The sequence below is a fragment of the Scleropages formosus genome, chromosome 18 (assembly GCF_900964775.1).
Source record: "Scleropages formosus chromosome 18, fSclFor1.1, whole genome shotgun sequence".
Classification (NCBI taxonomy): Eukaryota; Metazoa; Chordata; class Actinopteri; order Osteoglossiformes; family Osteoglossidae; genus Scleropages; species Scleropages formosus.
The window spans coordinates 23956084-23965891 of NC_041823.1; the positions used below are offsets into that span (position 1 = coordinate 23956084).

General features: G+C 44.2%; 1 protein-coding gene across 1 annotated transcript; it reads right to left on the reverse strand.

The window, feature by feature from the left end:
• Positions 1-139: 139 nt before the first annotated feature.
• On the reverse strand, positions 140-8715 carry drd2l (dopamine receptor D2 like). The gene is made up of 7 exons (XM_018726903.1): positions 8401-8715; positions 7604-7713; positions 2872-3008; positions 2440-2657; positions 1518-1601; positions 699-1023; positions 140-501 (listed from the first exon to the last, which is right to left on the reverse strand). The coding sequence occupies exons 1-7, from the start codon at positions 8713-8715 to the stop codon at positions 305-307; spliced, it is 1386 nt and encodes a 461-aa protein (XP_018582419.1). The 3' UTR covers positions 140-304.
• Between the last annotated feature and the right edge of the window lie 1093 nt (positions 8716-9808).

Genomic DNA, 9808 nt, shown 5'->3' on the forward strand with positions numbered 1-9808 from the left:
GTTTTAAAGTTTTTAAAACAACTTCATGTTATTGTAAGTGCCAAAGTGTTTTTGTAGATTTATGTTTATGTACATTTTATCTCTTTCTTCCTGCAATGGGCAGGCGTTCAGTTCAGGGTGAACCCTGTTCAGTCTTGCATTCTGTGTTTCTGGGATAGGCTTCAGATCATCATGACCCTGACTTGAGCCAGCAGCTAAGGAAATTGAGTGAGTGAGACTGAATGAATTACTTCTTTCTCTCCCTTTTTACATTACGAAGTGTAGAGAAACCGGTTATCCCATCTTCATGCTCTGTGGACCGTCATCAGCAGTGCAGAATCTTGATGAATGCCTTGCGGAACTCAGTGTTAAAGGTGGTGTAGATGACAGGATTGACAGCGCTGTTGAGGTAGCCCAGCCAAGTGACAGCACTATAGAGCGACGGCGAGATGCAACAGCTGCTGCAGTGCACGCGCAGCACATGGGTCAAGAAGAAAGGCAACCAGCAGATGATGAACACACCTAGGGAAACACATGGGGGCAGAGCCTTTGATGGCTGGTTTCTCACAGCTGTCTTGTATATGAAGCTATGGATCTGGATATCTGTATATGCCACAGATCTTGCGCTCAGCATACAAACATGCAAAACCACACTTATGTTTACACACAAACACAGAAATGGTTTTTTCTGTTTTTCTTCAACCGCCCCCTCTACTCACCCAGAACAATGGCCAGCATCTGAGTTGCCTTCCTCTCTTTTTGCTGGGACAACCTCCCCCTGACCCGCTCTTTTGCCAGCTCTCCCTTGTCCAGCCTGTCCCGGCCCTTCTCCCTCCAGTCCTTCTTCCCCCTCCTCCTCTCCTCAAAAGCTCGCTTTGTCACAAGGGACGACTGGATTGTGGGTACGAGTTGGGGTGTTGGAGTGACCGAGACAGAAAGTGATATCTTGGGCCGAGCAGGCTGCTGTTGGGTCTGGTCATCTTGGGCTAGGAATCGAACAGGTTCCCCCTCCAGGGGATGGACCACAGCCTCCTTCACCAGTGTCTGAAGGAAGGATGGTGTTTTCACAGTAACTGTGTTGCCTTTTACTCTCGTTACACTTTAACAATGCATTTAGTGTCACAAGATATATATAGAGACTCAGCCTGAGACTTTAACATGCTGTTGCTTCCCAGTCATGGGAGCCCTTTGTTCAATGAAAATCAATCATCTTTTAAAAATCTTGGTAAACACAATGTTTTTTCTTCTGTGCCACACTGTTGTGGATCTAGATTTGGGAAAGTCAAATAAATAGACTGGACTACTCCATTACAAAACTAAATCTGCCATTTCATTCAGTGTATACTTTTGCATACCTGTAAATGGTAATGTATATAAAATATTACATAAAACAGTAGTCGTTCTGAAAAGACAGGGCCAAGGAGACATATGGTGACCTTTTCTTTTCTGCTTTTTTCCCAGTGAGCTTCAGCTTCAGTGTGAGTATCTTTCTGTACCTGTCTAAGCAGCAACTCCTTGATGCCACTCATGAAACTCACCACCTTCTTGCGGGCTGGGGCTACTGTGGGGGGCTTGACTATCAAAGTGCAGAGCTTCACATCTTCAGGGTGGGTACACTTGTTCTGGGGTGATGAGGAAGAGGTCAGATGGACAGAAAGAGGAAAAAGAGATCAGGATTGATGAAAGGACAGCTGGAAGTGTACTGGTTACAGCTTCTGCCTTTGGACCCAAAGTTCAATTCCATCTGTAGAACCTTTGAGCAAGGTACTTACCTTTAAAAGCTCCAGTAAAATTACCCAGCTGTATAAATGGGTATATAACTCAAAGTAGCTTAACATTATTAGATGCTTTGGAAAAGAGAGAGAAAAGTGTCAGCTGAATGAATGAGTCAGTTAAATGAATGAATGAATGTTAAAGGAAGGGGAAAGGGAAAGTAAAGAGAAGAGGGTGGAATGATGAAAAGAATGGAGAGAGCAAAATGAATGTTAGAGAAAGACTGAGGAAGAGAGCAAAAAGAGATGCACATATGATACATTCATCCACTTTCAATTAACTGTTTGCCTTGAGCAGAGTTGCAGTGAAATCGAGTCTATCCTGGAAACACTGGGTACAAGGCTGAGGGGAGTACACCCTGGATGGGATGTCAGTCCATTGCAGGGTAAGCGCACATACACACAGTCACTCAGCCATTCACACACTAAGGCCAATTGGGAGTCACCAATTCACCTGAACTGCATGCCTTTGAATTGTGGGAGGAAAACCACTCAGAGGCAGGGAGAACAAGCCATGGTACAACTGGTAGAATGTGCCTTCCTCACCGATTGTCTCCAGCTTAGTGTGGGCTCCAAATAAGCAAGCAGGAATGGCCAGATGTCCTCTTACAGAAGAAATTTAATTTATGAAGCTACTACTCAAGGACATACATATAATTTAAATAGTTGATTCTGTGTCCCACCTCACCTTCCTCTGCCGCTGTCCCTCCCCCTCCTCCATCCCTGCCTGTGCATGTAGAGCTTGTCTGCGTGGCAGGTCTGTGCGTCTGCCTCGTCTGCGCAGGACCACGCAGATCTGTGCATATACCAGCAAGGTCACGATGAACGGAACGTAGAAGGAGGCAACGGAGGAGTAAACAACGAAGGCTGGGTCAGCAATGCTGCACTTCCACACTTCCCTGGTGGCTGACAGAGATGTGGAGGAAAAGATCGAGGAGTGAAAAAAGGAATTTTTTTGACACTTAACTAACAAGCGCTTCCAGGTGAAATATTACTTTAACTAATAAGTCTGAAAAGGAATGAAGCACTCAGGGAAGAGGGACAGAGAGTGTTTGTCCTTCTTTGGCTGTGGCAATAACAGATCCTCAGACACAGATGGAAGGAGCAGTGAAACTCGTACCTGTGTTGTTGAGGCCAAACAGCAGGGGACAGGAGATAGCAAAGGAGAGGAACCACACCGCGGTGATCATGAGCACCACCCTCCTCCTGGAGCTGTACCTTGTGTTGTAGAGGAGGGGCATGGCCACAGCCGTGTACCTGCAGACACACACACACACACACACACACACACACACACACAGACCAACACTTTGTTGATTATTCACATACTGCTCATCTATTGTATGGCTAAATATGTAGCCATTATGAGAGACACACATAGCCCACACAATACCATGCCCACACAAGCGAGGAGAAGAGGTGACAGTCAAGGACAGAATAAGATACAAACACACACACACACACACACACACACACACACACACACACACACACACACACACACAGGCACAAATATTCAAAAAAGTTTGATCAGTGCAAAGGGGGTGTGAACACCAGATTCAGTTCATGCAAAAGTGCTACACAAGGGCTATAAGCTCTACTTGGCCAACTCCTTTGTCCAAAGACACTAATAATCTTAGATAATCATCTTCTGCAATGATTTATCTAGCAGGGTATTCTTATTATAATATCAAATTAGTAAAAAAGTAAGTACCACGATCATGGTTACTGCAGTAGAAGCGGGATTTGAACTTTAAATATCATATAATCACGAAGTAAAAGCCAAACACAGCCAATTGTGTCCATTAATTTAAAAGTAACTTAGAGATTTGTTCATTTAGCAGATATTTTTCTTTAAAGTGACATACAAATGAATACAAGAACAATAGCTAGTAGCAGAGTAGATAGAGCTGCTGCCTTTGGACCCATGGGTTGTAGGTTCAAATCTTGCCTCCAGCTGTTGTAGTCTTGAGCAAAGTACTTATCCAGAAATACCTGGCTGTATAAATGGGTAAATAACTGTCAACATATTAATGCTGTAAGCAGCTTTGAAGAAAAGGGTCAGCTAAATGGATGCAATGTAAGTAAATGTGTATTTCAGCAAGTGAAGGGGATTGTGAGATGTAGCCAAAACTCATGAAGTACATAGAATTAATCCAACACCATCACTTTTCCCATTATACCTGACACAAAGAGTTGTGCTTGAAGGTATGTGAACACGTTACACGCACATTTTCTGAACTGCTTGTCCTATCCAGGGTCATGGGGAGCCAGAGCCTAACCCGGCAACACAGGGCATAAGGCTGGAGGGGACACACCCAGGACAGGACGCCAGTCCGTCACAAGGCACCCCAAGCGGGACTCAAACCCCAGACCCACTGGAGAGCAGGACCCGGCCCAACCCACTGCACTACCGCGCCACCACGCCACCGTGCCACCACCCCCCCGAACACATTACAGTTTTTTCTATTTCTGCATAAATAGCATTGGATACACACACACACACACACACACACACACATTTTCAGAACCGCTTGTCCCTTACGGGGTCACGGGGAACCGGAGCCTACCCGGTAACACAGGGCGTAAGGCCGGAGGGGGAATGGGACACACCCAGGACGGGACGCCAGTCCGCCGCAAGGCACCCCAAGCGGGACTTGAACCCCAGACCCACCGGAGAGCAGGACTGCGGTCCAACCCACTGCGCCACCGCACCCCCTTAGCATTGGATAATTTTCCTCAATAAATAAATGAACAAGTATAATGTTTTGTCTCATGTGTTTAATTGGATCCTCTTTAGTTTTAGGACTTGTACGAAAATCTGATCACACACACACACACACACACACACACACACATTTTCAGAACCGCTTGTCCCATACGGGGTCACGGGGAACCGGAGCCTAACCCGGCAACTCAGGGCGTAGGGCTAGAGGGGACACACCCAGGACGGGACGCCAGTCCGTCGCAAGGCACCCCAAGCGGGACTCGAACCCCAGACCCACCGGAGAGCAGGACTGTGGTCCAACCCACTGCGCCACCGCACCCCCTCAAATCTGATCATTTATGCAGAAATATAGAAAATTCTAAAGGGTTCACAAACTTTCAAGAACCATTATATATAGAATTTTTATTAGCACATAAAATAGATTAAGTTCATGGAACTGTCTTTTTTAACAGATAAGTAATGAAGTGTATTATACAGTCTTTCAAAAATTTCTTTCGCTTTGTAGGAATGGCACAAAAAATTACGAGTGAAGGGGAAGTGTGCTTTTACAACAAAGTAAGGATATGATGAAGTGCGAATTTGAACACTGTCAAACTTCAAATGTTTTTGGCAGATCCAAAATTCATTGAATTTTATTAATGTTTTTTCGGCAGACAAGAATTTGATGTGGAAAAGTAGGCAAAGGAATGTGGCTCATCCAAAGTTTTATTTTATATGCTATGTATATGCGTTGCTGTCCAGAAGTCTAGGTGCACTTGAGAGAGACTGTGATCTTTAATGATTGTACAATACTACATGGACACCGGTATACATCTTTATATGCAAATAACTACTCAGTTCTCTTCCAGACCTCTGGACATTACTACTCAGTGTTCACTATTTACTATTTATTTACTTATCAGCACTTATCGTCTAAATACGTGTTTGTTCATGTCTGTTCACACCTATATGAGCCACGTCACAAGCAATTCAGTGCCCAGTGTACCCAGTATAACTGTGCCAATGACAAATAAACAACTCTGACTCTCTGACTCTGACAATGATTTACATGTATATTCGCACATCGATTACACGGTGAAAACACAATATTTTGTAACACTTTGCCTACCATGTGCAATCATTGTGGTTTTTTTTTTTTGTAGAATAAGAGGATTTGCGTAAATTCAGATATGTGCAACTTTTTTGAGTTTTTCAGTGGAAATGCTGATATAAATGAATGCTTATATTCTTATTAATATTTAATTTGAGCATAAACCAATGTGTTTTTTTTAACTGCTGAAAATGAAAGTAACTTCTGTGTGTAAAGCTGAAACCATTTTTTTAATTTATATGTCCATGTGGAATAGTAAAAACAATATTTTCCTTGTTAACTTTTCATTAAAATTAAAAAAATAAAATTCATTAAAATTTACATCCACATTTACATCCATTTGGATTTATACACTTCAATCCACATTCGACAAATGCAAATTTTGATCAGCTCCATCACATCCCTACAACAAAGCAATATCAATCATCCCGCAACAACAGCCAGATGTACTATATGTTACCGAGGTAGTGTACCTGACCCCTGCAGTCATGTCAAAAGCGTGAATAGCAAAACATATATCCGGCAAAAATTGAACCAGCATGCGAGTTCAAAGCACCATGTCTTCCCTGCATGGGCCGAATGAACTATAAATCCCAGCTTGTCTGGAAAGCTGAGCACCGAGTCAACCATGAGTCCCACTGAGCGTCTCACTGAGAAGATTCCCACTCCCACTGAGCATCAAAAAAGATCAGTCCCCATTTGCATATATGTTCTTGCAGAGAAGTAACTGCACATATCAATAACATATTTTGCCATCATTTTGATCGACTATGCATCCCTGACCAGACAGGCCCAACTCAACCTATTATGATCAAGGTTTATGCAATGCAACAGCTCATTAGCTGCAGAAGTGAGCTGCAGCTGGCAGTAGAGGGGATTTATTCTGCTTTACACACACACCCCCTGCTTTGCTCAGCTCCATGTCTCCAACTCGCTGCAGGCTAATCAGTGTGCTACTACTCACTGTCTGAGGCAAAGATGTCAAGCTCCAGCTGTCCACGGCTGCAGGCCTGCAGGTTTTCACAATATGCTTTCACTAACACCTGATTCACAGGCAATGCTCATTCTCTAGCCACTCATTACTTATTTCTGTAAAGCATCTGAACACTGAGGTTAGGGTGTTCAGCATGAATTTAAATGATGGACAGCTGGTAATGTAGTGGTTAGAGCTACTTCCTTTGGACCCAAAGGTTGCAGGGGCGATTCCCACCTCCGACTGTAGTACCCTTAAGCAAGGTACTTACCCTAAAATTACCTAGCTGTACAAATGGGTAAATAACTGCAAGTACCTTAACATTGTAAGTTGCTTTGGAGAAGTGTCAGCTAAATGAGTGAATGTAATTGACCAAATATTTGACCTACAAACCAAATATGTACTCATGCAGAGGGTGTACATATCAGCATGTCAAAATGGTTTGACCTCATTACATGGAATAACACTGTTGTTCTTCTGTGGGCTGAAACATGCAACTGCCCTTTTGTGGTCTAAACTCAGCTGTTTAGGTAGTCCTGGTACAATTGTACCAACATGTGTGTCTTTGAGCTGGAGTCAGATCATTATCTGCTGGTGGAATTAAATTAACGAGCATGAAAGCCACAATGTTGTGATGCCAACCTCTCCTCATCTCATCCACCAATTCATGTGGAAATTTAGCGTCAGCACAAATGCGGATTCTCTCCAGCCTATCAAGCAGGGTGTATACAATGCATTCAATGCCTGGAAACCAGTCGAGAATGAACCCTTCGCCATGCTGAAAGAATGATTGCTTTTGAATGTGAATGTTTTCTGAAATAGTGAATGGGTCCAAGCAACAGGCATAAAACAGGGTGGTAGTGTGTGTGTGTGTGTGTGTGTGTGTGTGTGTGTGTGTGTGTGTGTGTGTGTGTGTTGATGCTACTGCTGCATACAATGTTATTCTTGTCTCTAGCCACATTCTGGACTATAATTTTGTTTGGTACTCGCTAGGATATCTCTCCTGTAACAAGGAGAGCTGATTCCATGAAGGAGGAAGAAAGGTGGAGCTGCACCCTCACCGGTCAATACTGATAGCACAGAGGTTGAGGATGCTGGCTGTGCACATCATGACATCTAGGGTGAGAAGGATGTCACAGCAGATGAGGCTGAATCTCCACTCTCCCACGACCTGGGACATCACAAGAGGTGGTGTCAGCAGAAAGTGAGGCTGGAAATCACTGTGGTGGTGGGATCCTTGAGCAAAGTTGGAGGACAGGATTATATCACACATCATTAACAAGAAGAAAGGAGCAGTGAAGGAGATACACACATCTATCTATCTATCTATCTATCTAAGCAAAATGACTCATAATCTTTGGAATCTTCACCAATGAGTGAGTTTGTGCTGAATGAGGTGAAGAGGTAGTGAGAAACAAACAAGAAAAGAATGAAAGGCAAGGAGACAGCAGAAGAAAAGAAAACCATGCATTGCTGTTATTTAACAGAAAGAACACAGACAAGGGAAAGACACTGTGAGATTAAATACACACACACACACACACACACTTTCTGAACCGCTTGTCCCATATGGGGTCGCGGGGAACCAGAGCGTAACCCGGCAACTCAGGGTGTAAGGCTGGAGGGGGAGAGGACACACCCAGGACAAGACACCAGTCCATTGGAAGGCATCTCAAGTGGGACTCGAACCCCAGACCCACCGGAGAGCAGGACCCGGTCCAACCCACTGCCCCACCACGCCCCCTGAGAATAAATATGTAAATATAATAATAATGGACAAGTGAGGAAAGCTCAAAGAAGGAGAAACTATCTGAGTAGGATGGTGGGAAGAAGGACGCAGAGTCAAGCAGTCAGTGACCTCCAGGTAGACGCCCCAAGGCATGACCAGCGTTGCCAGAAGCAGGTCAGAGACGGCCAGAGAAACAATGAGGTAGTTGGTGGTGGTCTGCAGGGCCCGCTCACGGGAGACGGCCACGCACACCAGCACATTGCCGAAGACCACGCAGAAAATGAGCAGCACCAGGAGCATGGCATAGAAGTTGTAACGCGGGGAGGTAGGGGAGGTGGGGGAGGCTGGCAGGGTGCTGGAATTGGAGTACAGTGAGCAGGGGTCCAAAGGCAGGGGGTGGGGTGAGGGGAGCTCCTCTTCCAGGGTCAGGTTGAATAGATCCATCCTCTGCGAGGAAAGAGAAAGAAAGGCAGTGAAAGAGGGTTTCAGAAGCTCAGAGTTGGTTGAATAAAAGACAGACAAACAAAGAGAGGGAGACGAGTGGAGAGAAACCCAAGATGAAATTCACAGAGAGATATGAAGAAGAAAATGGAAAAGAGCTGAAACTGAAAATAAGGTCAACATGGTGCTCAGCCTTGGTGTGACAGAGTGGAACAAGGACAGAAGGGAAAAGCAGCGTCTGTAAAAGGTGACCTCAAACCTAATTAGGGAAAATTAAGCTATTTGAATTAGGTGACTGGAGAGTCTGCCCATGTAATTAAGTTTGCCAGAATGGGTCAGGTGCTCAACAAAAATCCTAAACTCCAGGTTCTGCAACTAAAAGCCACAAGCCTTGTAAGTACAAAGGAAAACCCAAACAAAGCTTTGCAGCCAGAAAGAGGCCGCTGCACAAGCACAGGAGGATAATTATAATGTGGGCTCCAACAAAACAGTGGGTTCTCTGCACTTTTTCTACAAGGACTGGCAGGACTGGGAGCCAAGCCTGAGAATAAGTCCCCCTGACAGACAGAAGCTCCTCAGGCTCTTTTCGGATTTGATTTTAGTTGTTCTTCAAATTGTGTCAACGGATCCGGACATGTGAAGTCAGGCAATTATTGGGAGGCCAAACTGCAAAAAACAAGGACAGTTCCAATGCATGGGAGCAGTGATAAAGGGTAAATCATATGGAAAGACAAAAACTGAACATCTGAACATTGCTAAAACATGCAAACATGCTGTGCTGTGACACAGTTTGAAAGACCGACACTTTCAGTTACCAGCACAGGGTAAAGACATAAACAGAGAAGATTCTACAGTTTTACTATCAGGGAACAGAAAAGCTGTGTGATACTTGAAATAATTAACTTGGCCATTTCCCAGTTTCCCAGTGTTCCAATATCTCTATTTTTTAATGACCTTAAAGTCCATAGAAAGAGGTCACAATGTTTAATAGATTAAAAGAAGTTTTATTAGTAATGACAAGATTCAATTAATTTTTGCACTCGATGCTGCTGTAATGATGTGTAACCCTGGCCTGGCAGAAGCGAAGAGCTCCCCT

What these genes read in the sequence shown, in the direction of transcription:
- drd2l (XM_018726903.1), bottom strand. Translation starts at nt 8,715, where the DNA reads ATGGATCTATTCAACCTGACCCTGGAAGAGGAGCTCCCCTCACCCCAC. An exon ending in CCCCAGCCCGCAAGAAGGTG is followed by an intron (nt 1,024 to 1,517) that starts GTGAGTTTCATG and finishes TCCTTCCTTCAG; the next exon opens with ACACTGGTGAAGGAGGCTGT. An exon ending in GATGCTGGCCATTGTTCTGG is followed by an intron (nt 502 to 698) that starts GTGAGTAGAGGG and finishes GTGTTTCCCTAG; the next exon opens with GTGTGTTCATCATCTGCTGG.